The 12,388-nt window shown below is 37.9% G+C and overlaps 1 protein-coding gene across 4 annotated transcripts in view; it reads right to left on the bottom strand.

The window, feature by feature from the left end:
- RGS6 (regulator of G protein signaling 6) overlaps positions 1–12,388 on the bottom strand; it is a 251,597-nt gene that overhangs the window by 59,817 nt on the left and 179,392 nt on the right. For all 4 annotated transcript variants that reach the window (XM_070939549.1, XM_070939559.1, XM_070939566.1 and 1 more), the window contains 4 exons: positions 12,137–12,201; positions 6,728–6,804; positions 4,541–4,622; positions 1,350–1,424 (listed from right to left, as the gene is read on the bottom strand). In XM_070939549.1, coding sequence (XP_070795650.1) covers positions 1,350–1,424; positions 4,541–4,622; positions 6,728–6,804; positions 12,137–12,201 — 299 coding nt within the window. The remainder of the gene's footprint in view (positions 1–1,349; positions 1,425–4,540; positions 4,623–6,727; positions 6,805–12,136; positions 12,202–12,388) is intronic.

Below are 12,388 nucleotides of genomic sequence, written 5' to 3'. Positions count from 1 at the left end.
CCATCTTCGCCTAGATCCTGCCCATCTAGCAGTTCAAAAGCATAGAAATGCAAGTACCATAGATAAACAGGTACTACTTTGGTGGGGAGGTAACAGCTCTCGGCGATGTCATGCTGGCCACACGACCACGGAAATGTCTTTTGACAGCACTAGTTCAATGGCCTTGAAGCAGAGATGAACAGTGCCACCTATAGTTGGCAACAACTACTGGAGTATAAAATAAATAGAATATAAATCCTTCCATTCCCTATCATCCAGTGAGAGCTGAAGAAGCTTCTTGGATGAGAAGCAAAATGTCTTCAAAGAAAAAACAAGAAAGTCCAGTTGCCTCCTGAAAAACATCTTTGGGACAACCATGACCTGGATGATTGAGAATCTTTATAGAACTACTGGAGTAAAATCCACAGGAACTCCTTTCCTTTTCCTTTTCAATAATTTATTCTGTTAAGTAATTTTTTTGGGGGAAACCCTGTAGCAGTTTTAGGCAGAGAACCCACATTTCTTCTTACTTTCGTGTCTGCCTTTCCCTTAATGCCCACCAGTAAAAATAACAAGAAAAGAGAAATATTTGTATCTTTCTTCTCTTTAATATGATGGAGTGTTGGTGGAAGCTGAATCTCCACGTGATGAAACACCTAGCAGCCGCAGGTAAAACTCATGCTGCTAAAACAGATGATTTAAAGCTAGGGTTAGTCGATTCGGACTGCAAAGATCTGGTTCAAAACTCTAATTCTTTGTTTGCTACTTCATGATTACCAGGATCTGTGTAACCTAAACTGGTAGTTCTTTCTAAACTCCTTATATCCTATTGACTAGAATGGGACTGGATAACCAATATAAATATAAACTGCTACCATGAATATATATCCGTTATCATGAATATATATCCATTATTTTCTGCATAAAACAGATATACATGTTTATATTTAAACAGAAATTTTAGTAGGCTAATAATGGACTTCAAACTTTTTTCAGCACAGTAAAGTACAGAATAAAATTACAGTCTAAACTTTTTCCTTTACCAACTTCAATTACTACAATTATAAAAGTGTATACCTATGAATGTTAAAAATGGAGATTTGAATTGGATATTATATATAATATTTGAACTGAATACAATTATTCATTTTTTAAAGATGTAATCGAGGATACATAAAGAGATTAGGTTTATCTCAAAAGCCTTTGTATAATGTATAATGGAAACTTTACAGAAACATTTGCCTGAACTGAGGTTATTTTTCACTTAGGCTGATGTCAACGTCTTAATAGAGATCAGCACTAAATGTATCCCATGAAAATCTCATCTAGCGTGTTTTATAGGTTCTTTGGAGAAGAGAAGAAGAGCTTGCCTTTTTGACCCTCTGTGGATTCTTCATTCGCCGACACTTCCTGATGTCCATCTCTGTTGTATTCACACAGCCCGGCTAGGAAAAAAACCCACATACAAAAACATTAATTTTGTTTAATGTTTAGACTGCCTTTCATTTTCTACAGACCAATGGTTTCAAACTCTGACTTATGGTGCAATTAGAATTGCATTTTTAATCTAACATTTGGAAGCTCATTTAGAAATCACAGCAGGCTAATTCAGCACAAATTAGCTTTCAATGAGGCTTAGTTCAATGGAAGAGTGGGTTTATCTATTTTCTATTTGGGGGACATATATTGTCACTGGGTGCACTTTGCTAAAATTCAGGGCTACAGAGATCATAATCATTTGACTTCTCCACTCAATTTTTGGAGATAAAGTACTTGTTTGAACTGCACTTTTATATAATAGCAAGGTTCATATACTGGGCTAAGCCTTCATCATTTATTTTTTTGCTTTCTGAACAAACTGGGGCTTATTAGGGCCACCATAGTTTGCAAAATTCAGAGAACTACTAGTTCATTTTGCTATCTTCTAAAGATCATCTAGAATTGGGCAGCTGAAATATGGTAGCCTACATAAATCATAGTTCAGTAAATAACATCTTAGATATTCACTCATGGTTTCTATCATTTCTGTGAAGGAAACATGGACAAAAAAATAATTGATTCCTTGAGAATAAATAGGACTTCTTTCCAGCTTGCACAGCATTGCTCAATTTGATGGTAACCAACAGTTGCAGTTTCAGTTCATATTTTATTGATTTATGTTTTTATTGCTCTATCAAAGAAACAATCAAACTACATGATCACTTCAATAACAAAGAACAGGATAGTCAAACATTATGTACTCATAGAAAGGAGGATCAATAGTGGAAGAATATACTTAATTAGACTATTTTCAGCATCAAATATTTTTAATTTGTCTATTTTCAGCATCAAATAACTTACTTAGTCCACATTTGTTTTTCTCATCCTGGAACTGCTATTTTAAGCGAAATCCAACATTTATAGCAAGTACGAATATATATTGAGATTTGGCCTTTTATCAAAATTAGGTGTTCTTTCCTTTTGCAATCTAGTTTTAAAAGTATATTGCAAAGTACATAGCAAAGAATGGAATGCAGTAATATTAAAGAATATACCAAATAAACTTGGTGAACTGCATAGAAGGCTCTGGCAATTAAATTGACCTTTTATGAATGTAAATGAAACCTTTTGCTTTGCAATACAGCATTCTTCTTGCTTCATACATAAGCAAGATCAAATTGCAATCTTCATAACACTTGCAAAACTCATATGCTTTACTATGAAACATTTCCCCTTTTTCTAAAGGAAGCTTTGAAAAGTATATCATGCTGATGAACTTACATAAAGATAACAAACTCATTTAGATTTTCCCATGTTTAGAAAACAACTAGAGTCACCCTGTTATAGTAAGTAATATGAAGGGCTAATAATGTACAGGGAATCTGTGACTTTGATCAATTGATGGCTATGTGTAATTTGCTTGGTATCTGTGCCTTTCATAAATCAATGCCTACGTATTGTGGTCCTCTGTGCCAGATAAGCAGGTGTCTTCACTTCCAAATACGACATTCTCTACTTCCTTACCTAGATGATTGTAAAGCAATTATTCAGTTAACCTATACAAGTAGTCTTCATTTAGCAACCACAATTGGGATCAGCAACTCAATCATTAAGTGATGTAGTCGCTAAGTGAAATGCGCTTATTATCTTACTTCATCTTTCTTTTGCCTTACAGACCTGCGAAGACACTGCAAAAGAGCCGAGGTGGCACAGTGGTTAGAGTGCAGTACTGCAGCTACTTCAGCTGACTGCTAGTTCAGCAGATCAGCAGATCAAATCTCACCGGCTCAAGGTTGACTCAGCCTTCCATCCTTCCAAGGTGGGTAAAATGAGGACCCAGATTGTTGGGGGCAATATGCTATTTAGTAAACTGTCTTTGGTGTAAGCCACCCAGAGTCCTCGGAGAGTGGGCGGCATAGAAATATGAATAATAAAATAAAATAAAATAAAGTTGTGGGGAGGAGCAGGCCAAGGCAGCCCAGGGCCCCTCAGGATTGGGACAGCTTGTTAGCAGGGAGGAATGGGGGCAGGATGACTGAGAGAGGGCAAGCAGTGGACATGAGAAGTGATGGAGCTCAGGTGATGAGCAAGGACTGCTCCCTCCTGATCCCTGAGCATGGAGAGTGGAGAGAAGGAGGGAACAGCGCAGGCCGATCCGATGACTTGGGTGAAGAGCGCCCCGCCCCTCTTCACAAGGCACACCTAGGGATTGAGAATTAAGGATATGCTGCGGGGAGGTGCATTTGTCAGGAACAAATGCTGAATTGGTAGAGTTTGGTGTGCTGGTACAGATATTTGGAGTTTGCAGGACTGCTTGCTTCTTCCTTACTTTGTGGACTCAGTGCCTTGTTCTTAACTTCATGGACTCACTATCTTGTTCCTTACTTTGTGGACTCATTGTTTATTCCTTGGTTCATAGACGCTTTGCAGGGAAATTTGGAGCATTAAAGGGGAGTTTGAACTCTCAGCTGACTGTGTGGTCTTTGTGCCTTGTCCTGGGTCATCACACATCGCACACGACTACATTTGTGCAAGCGGTGGGTACACGCACCCTCCACTTGCACAAATGGAGTTTTGCATGTGAGCAGAGGTGCTTGAGCTCGTGTGCAAAGCTACACTCCAGACAGTGGCAGGCACTTGCATTCATGCATGAAGCTGCCATCGCGCAAGCAGAGAGTGCTTGAGTAAAAGGTGCTTGGACTCGCGCATGAAGCTCTGCTTGTGCTTGCAAGCACCTTCTACTTGCACAAGGGGAACTTCACACGCTAGCACAAGCACCCTCTGCTCGTGCGAACGGAGCTTCACGTGCATGTATGCTTGCCCATCTCTTACATGACCTGGTTTCAAACAAGCCGTGGCCTGGTAGCGGGCCACGGCCTGGGCGGGGGGTTGGGGACCCCTGAATTAGAGTCCTGCTAGGTTGTGCTGAAGAAGAATCCCCAGCTAATTCTGACTTACATCTATTGTGCTTGGTGGCCATTAGATTGAAAAGATTGCCCAAAATATAGACACATCACCATTGTGCCTCCAGATATTTTATAATTAGCTGATTATAAAAGAATAACAAGTCTGTGAATCTTACCACCGGCCTATGAACATCCCAGAAAGCTCTTTCTTGACTATCCAGAATCTTCCTTTCTGTCTTATCCTTTTTTCTATCAATTCTAAAAAAAAAAAAAAAAGAAAGAAAAACAAATAGAACCAAAAGCAGTTTTGGGTGCAATCCTGATTTGTATGAGAATTGGTATTAGTATTCATTATGAATTTTTAGTTAATAAAAACATGCTATACAATTCAAAATAGATCCCTCTCTCCATCATATTGTATTTGCACATGCAATTAGTCCAGTTTACAATTAATTGCATTACTGTACAGGATTGCCCAGGATCCTAGGCTAAAATGTGGTTGGTTTATTTGGCTCAACATATAATGTGAACACAGATTGTCCTTGTTTCACAAATGGGGCTTGCAACTTGGTTGCTAAGCAAATTGGACACTAAATGAAACTGTGACTATGCTCAAGTTTCCTTTGCTTTACAGAAACGTGAAGGTCATAAATGTGAGGACTGGTTGCAAAGTTACTTTTTCGCTATTGTTGCAACCTTTTATGACTTGTGGAGTTCAATTCCCAGAATTCCTGAGCTAACATGGCTGGCTCAGGAATTCTGGGAGTTGAAGTCCACAAGTCACAAAAGGGCCATAGTTGCCCACCCCTGAGCTAGGGCTAAGTTTTATTTATTTACCGGTAAATTATTTACTCCATTTCTGTAGCTGCCCAATTCAACCAAGTGACCATATAGTTTTACTGTCTCTATATTATACTTGTTATAGCAATCAAAGGTGGATATGAACTAAGGATTGTTGCCAACCCTTCCCCCCAAAATGGTGACAACGTCTGGAAAGGAATTACAGACTATGTGATGGCCACAACAGTTAAACCAACTTAAAATTAGGTCCATAAATCGAATAGCTTTAGCAGAAAGAGTTTAACAATCAGCATCCACTCTTATCCATGTGGTTGACATTGATTAATACAGCTCATTTAATATTGCCTGAGGCTTTAGGGATGCCCAGTGGGTAGTAGTGGGAAAACCTGTCAGAGCAGAAAGGCCATGGAATGAATTACGAACACAGGAAACATGCCACATGGGTGTGCACATGGGCACACAGTGTTCCCATGTTATTGCTTTATAAACATTTATATTTATTTCTAAAAATAAACTGTATTGAGGACAGCAAGACTCAAATTAAATTTAATTCTTTTTTAACTTTTATTTTAATAAAATAATCCGTAGCAACATCACTTACTTGTGATTAGTGTCCTGCATGGCTGAATCAGAGGATTAAGCCACTAAAAGTTTAGCGAAGTAAAGAGAAGATTCCAATTTTAATTGGCAAAATGATATTCAAAGCCCAAATACATATTTTTCAGGGCAGAGAATGGGTTTGATATGATCCCACATGCCTCTCAGTATTTCAACAGTATTTCCTTTTTTTTTTTTTTTTTTGTAACATGGGTAATATTTTGTAGTCTGTGCACTTATGACCATTGTAACATTGCTATGGTTACCTGATTGCAATTTGGGTGCTTGGCAACTGGGAGGTATTTATGATGGTTGCAGTATCCCAGAGTCACCTGATTGTCATTTGCAATCTTACCAGCTATTTTTGAACAAGCAACGTCAGTGGGGAAGCCAGCGGGAGGTCTCAAGTTTTGGTCTTATGAGGTTTTGCTTAATGGCCATGGAAAAAAGGTTGTAAAATCAGGTAGAGTCATGTGATGCTTCTCTTAATGATGGCACAACTTAATAACAAATTTTCCATTTCCAATTATGGTCGTAAGTCAAGGACTACCTATATTCCATGCTTATTCCGTGCTTAACTTATTGCCAACAGTGCCAAGTAAAATTTAATGTATGCTATTGTGCAGCCATTAACATCATGAAGTCATGCTGTGTTCAGGTCTCGAGTTCAGATTTCTTTCCTCTCTGATATGCCAGCCAAGGTGGGGCTGTTTCTTCTCAATGATTTCTCAACATAAGGGATTGGAGGAAGTGGGGGTGATGAATGAGGTTGCTTGGGTGGCAAAGAGATTAAAAAAATTTCTAATACCAAGTGGAGTGTAAACTATAGAAATACATTCAGTTGTGGGAGGGCAATTTAATCTTAAAATATAAGCTTGAAATAGTATATTTCAATACATCATTACAATGTATTCAGCATCACCACAATTTTCAATCATTTGAGTTGATTTACTGCAAACACCTACTTGACTTGTGCTTCAGCTTGCATAAAGATGAATTCCCACTTTCTGGCAAAAGCTCTCTGTAGTCTTGCTAAGTTCTCCTAAGAGGACAGGACAACAACAACAACAAAACAAGGACAACAACACAAGGGTAAGGAGAGCGAACAATCAAAAGATTCACCATTAGGAAATCGGGTTATTATCTAGATCATATTAAACTTGAAAATTAAAGTAATGGGGAAAATGCCAAGAAAAGAATTTGCACTGAATGCAAGAGAATAAATTAATGGTGTGTGTGTGTGTGTGTGTGTGTGTATGTATGTATGTATATATATATATATATATATATATATATATATATATATATATATATATATATATATATATATACATATATATATATATATATATATACACATATATATATATATATATATACATATATATATATATATATATATATACATATATACATATATATATATATATATATATATATATATACATACATACATACATACATATATATATATATATATATATATATATATATATATATATATATAATTATATATGGTTTCGAGACGTCCATTATATATGGATGTTTCGAGACTTCGTTGAAACGTCGCCAAGACACTTCCAATTTTATGCGGGAGAAAACCCGAATAACCAAAGACATATATACACACACACACACATACACACACACACATCATATTCATACAATTTCTTGATTTTTTGAACCTTGAACCAGTTTTATTCTCTTAGGGTTCCCCCCCTCCAATAGATAACTCCTATGATCCTTAGGATGATCCCCATGCATTATTATATATAATGAAAATGGCATCTCGTACCTCTATTGTCTCACTGATTCCATGGCAGGAATTCCAGTAAGTCCTTACTAACTTCAGTGGGTTTTTAAATGTACATAATTTTCAACTGATTTGCACCTATCTGAAAAGTGCCAAGCTTTGTTCCAATGTTGTATAATCATTATGTGTGCACGCTTTTCTCTAATACTCATTGCTTTCCTAAACATTAGCATTCTCATACTTGGTGCCTTTCAAAAGTATTGCAAATTCTGTAAAACGTGGTCGCAAAGCATTTGGAGAGCCTCAGGATGGGGAAGGTGGCTACACTCTGCTGCTGCAATGAACTAAGCCATGGCAATACGTATAAACCACCATCATTTAACAGAAGTCTCTTATCTAATGTGATATGTTGACTGGGGTGAGTAAAAATAATTGATTCAGGCATCACAGTAGGATAGCGAAATATTGAATTTATCTTTCAAGGTACAAATCCATTATGTGTAAAGTGTGTAAACTGGATGCTTTGAATTATTGGCAGGAAGATTTTAGGCTAGTACAATTCCCCACAAGAATCCAGGTGCTCAACAACCTGAAGCAAGACCTTAAATATTAAAATGTGAAATCCACTGTCTACTGCATAATACTTTTGAAATGACTCACATGGAGATGCAATAAATTAACACACAAATGTTAAGCAAAAGTTAACACATGAGAGAGGAAGGATGTGGCACAGAAAGAAGCAAAACCAGTTCCATTCCAGCCATAGGAATCAATGTTTTAAAAAGGAGCTTTTTTGTGTTCTGAAAACACAATCCATAGTGAAACGGATACGGCATTCTTCTCTGCACTTACTCAGACCAGTACAGATAGGGTTCTTCGTTATGTGAGCAATCAGTTTGGAGTGGAGGTGGGGAAAAGATCTAATTAGCCAATGTTAATTAATGAGTCCGACTCTTTAATACTTGCAAGAGAACTGAATTTAGTGCTCTGTCTCCTTTGTGGATATGCCATAATGTGACTGTGGATGCTGAATAAGGCTTTTGTTGATTTGTCGAGAACGTTCATGATTATAGTTGCATAATTCACTAGCTGATGGTGTGGAAATAACGATGGTAGACAGGTACAAGAATAAAAACACTCAGAAAATTACAATGTGGTGTGCAAAACTGTCCATATACAATGGATGGCTGATTTCAAAACAACTGGCAATTCTGTCCAGGTTGTGGGAAGGAATATAAAATTTAAACCTCTATGCATGTCAAGCTGTGCAAGCATCAGTCACCACTGCATTTAACAGGCACTAGGTGAGTTAAAAAGCCACAGATTTTTCAGTATCCGAGGAGTTATTTTCTGTTGCTATAAATTTCCAAAATCCAGATGAAGATATGTTGTCACAATCCCAAGAGGAGAAAACAGGTGAAGAATATTAGTGCTCAGTGTGGTCTTCCTTTATTTTTAGGCTCTTAAATTGTAGGCATAGGAAAACAAAAGAATCTGGATAATTTCGATTCTAAAGGTTGAAATACTGCTTAGAAGGCCCCAGATAATTTGGAAATGATGACGGGAGACTGCACTGAGATCTTTGGGCCAGTTGTTGAAAAGCCTATGATTAATATACACAGCATGAGGACTATCTGGTCACTATAATCATTTTGTTATCAAAATTGCTCAGATTCACTTGAAAATTCCACATTGGTATCTGATGTAATGACTCCAATGTCTGGCCATGTTATCTGGGGCTTTATTCGGTCCATTGACCCTGATGAAATGGATAGGGCACTCTCTGGCATGACCCCTGCCATCTATGGATTAGACCCACACCTCTTCTGATTGGGACTGGAGGGTGCATGCCAGGCTGAATTCATGAAGCCTTGCTACAGAAGAAGTTGATATCTGTAGTTTTGAAGGAGCTGTAATATAGCCCCTCCTTAAAAGCCTCTCCATGGATGTAATTGTTTTTGACAACAATTAACTCAGTATCCAACCTCACCCCCTTTTTTAAAGTCAACTGAAAATTTTCAAGTTTGGTAGGAATTTAGCTCTGGAGTCCCCTAGAAGAAACAGATTACTGTATCTCTTTCAGCCAGGGTTTAGGGCTAGCCACGGGATCTAAGGTAGCATTGGTTGATTACTTCTGTTAGGACATGGATGGCATAGGATACTCCTCTTGATCCTTTTGCCTGGCTGTCATACCTTCAACCACAGTATTCTTCTGGAATGGCTGTGAGGACTAGGACCTGGAGCCCACTTACCGGTTGGTGCTCATCAGGATAAGCATTTTTTACAAGGTTTAACTGCTAGTAGGTTTCTGGGTGCAATTTGAAGTGCAGGTTTCAACCTATAAAGGTTATTGCCGGCAAACAGAGGTAGATGCACGACTGCCTTCGCCAATCAGAGTATAGTAAACTCATCCAATACGGTTACCCCAGTAGAAACTGTGAGCGGTGGCCAATTTTCTTGAGGTGATGGAGTTGAGCCAGGAGAATTTCTTGATAATGACTTTTGTACTTCGGAAAAAGCTCCCTTTGGAACCTAGATCAACTCCCTTTGAGACACTCTTCTGGAAATTAGTTAAAATAGAGTTTTTCTGTAGGGTGTTTGAAGATTAATGGATATTGCCATCTGTGTTATTGGTTGTTCTCCATCTTAATTATTTTACATTTAAAAGGAGGTTCAGATATGGTTTAAGTACAGATTACTTGGAAGCAAACAAGTATTGAGGAGAGAGATTGGATTGGAGGGGTGATGGTGTTGACTCAAAACATCACTCCCGGTTTAGAGACACTGAATCTGATTCAGCAGTCACTATTTGGGAATAGAGCAAGACTATCTGAGCCTTCCCCGGATGGGTGTTGTATGGATTCTACAACCCCCATCTTCTCATCTAGAGAGATTTATGGCCTAACTCATCTGGAAAGCACCAACTTGGACCATAACCTTTTGCCATGACAAACCACGTTAGTTGCAGTCACCAAGAATGATATTGTCTCTAACTTTACAGTAAATGCACTGTGGAAATAATGCATCCTATGCTGCAGATATAGAGAAATATTTGAAGTATGAATGACTACCTTAAAAGAAGTGTCAGTGCAATTAATAACCATGTTTTGAATCTATCTAATAACCTTTATGTGCTGAGTAGGCTTATACATTACAATGGTGTATAGAATTATATATAATATAATTAATATAATCATGAGTGGCTTTGGCTAAGGCCAAGTAGGCACTGGTCTAGTGAACCATAACATAGGGACCACTAAGGCTTCTCCTCTTTCCAACTATTTCCAAATTTTTGTATTGGTAGGAGGTGATGCCAACAGTCAATGTGGTCTATAGTCATCATATACACTTGAATCAACACTGAATAATATAATTATACTCCATGAAAACTATATTACATTATACATATACCGTATTTTTTGGAGTATAAGATGCACTTCCTCCCCCCCAAAAGAGGGTGGAAATGTTGGTGTTTCTTAAACACCGAATACAACCATTTTTGGCCTCCTGAAGCCCTGCCCCGCTCATCCTATTTTTGCAAAATGAGCCCGTTTTTTCTCCCATTTTTTGCAAAAACGGGGGTGTTTTTGCCCTCCCCCAGCCCCCAGGAGGACTCTGCAGACCTCCCAAACCCTTTGCGCACCCCGCTTTTTGCAAAAATGGGCAAAAAATGGGGCACACAGAGGGTTTGGGAGGCCCGCAGAGTGCTCCTGGGGGCCGGGAAGGGCAACCCCCCTTTTTTTACTTACCTCTTCGAAATCTTGGTGCGTCTTATACACCGGTGCGTCTTATAGTCCGAAAAATACGGTACATTTTTATGTAATGCAAAATGGGCAGAATGGACTCTTAGAGTTCCTAGCATTTAGCAAGCAGCAACTGAATAGTTTAATTTTTTTAATTTTAAGTAGCATTAAAAATATAGCATTATACTCTGATAATGCTTTAGTCCTTTGAAGCAGTATTATAGAACTACTCACTCCAATAAAGAAAACTTAAAATCATTTAGTGCACATTATTTTCCCCAGATCTTGTGGAAATCGGTAAAAGAACCGGAGTTATCTATATGGAAACATCCTGAGTACCTTAAAAAACTGTTCGTTGAGCCTAGTTTATAGGAAATAACAGTGATATTTTTTTTTCTTCAATGGGCCCATTTTTAAAGGGGAATGAAGTGGAAATTAAGAGAGGTCAAATTTCAGGAAAAAAACTGACTCTTAAAAAATTATTCGGGGTTGTAAAAAGCCATGGCACTTGCTTACAGCAAAATACCCAAGTTCAAGTCCATATTCAACCACAGAACTGACTGATTTTTTTTACTCTTCCCATCCCCTCCCCATCTTCCATAGGGATTGTTGTGCAGGAATAAAATTAGGGGTAGACTTCCATGTAAACTCCCTTAAACTCCCTGGCATAATATAACTAAAACATACGCCTACCTCCTTCAAAGCTAAGTCAAAAGGAAAACATGTTTCTTTCTGATATGGCCCCTACATCTATATAATTTCTGGATAAATAAAATCTAATAGCAGTCCTTTTAGACAACAATGTTCCCCATGTAACATCAGATGACATTCAGTTTTGAGGATATCACACTTTGGAACTATAAAATCAATATACCCACTGCTTCATAATCTGCCAGTTCCAGTCTAGCTTTATTCTGCATGGTCCTCTTGCAAAGATAGATGGCTATAGAGAAAAACAAACGACAACAAAATAAACAAACGACCATTAAAGATATGTGAAGAAGGAAGAGGAGGAGGAGAGAGAGAAAGAGGAAAGAAAAGAGGAAGAAAGAATCAAACAAATCCTTATGAAAGAACTATTTCTATTAAGACAATGGCATTCTCATACATATAGATGCAACATTGAGAAA

This window comes from Pituophis catenifer, unplaced genomic scaffold (assembly GCF_029215685.1).
Source record: "Pituophis catenifer annectens isolate HBS135680 unplaced genomic scaffold, rPitCat1.0.hap2 SCAF_1, whole genome shotgun sequence".
Classification (NCBI taxonomy): Eukaryota; Metazoa; Chordata; class Lepidosauria; order Squamata; family Colubridae; genus Pituophis; species Pituophis catenifer.
The sequence above is the reverse complement of the archived record's forward strand: the minus strand, read 5'-3'. Positions and strand labels throughout refer to the sequence as shown.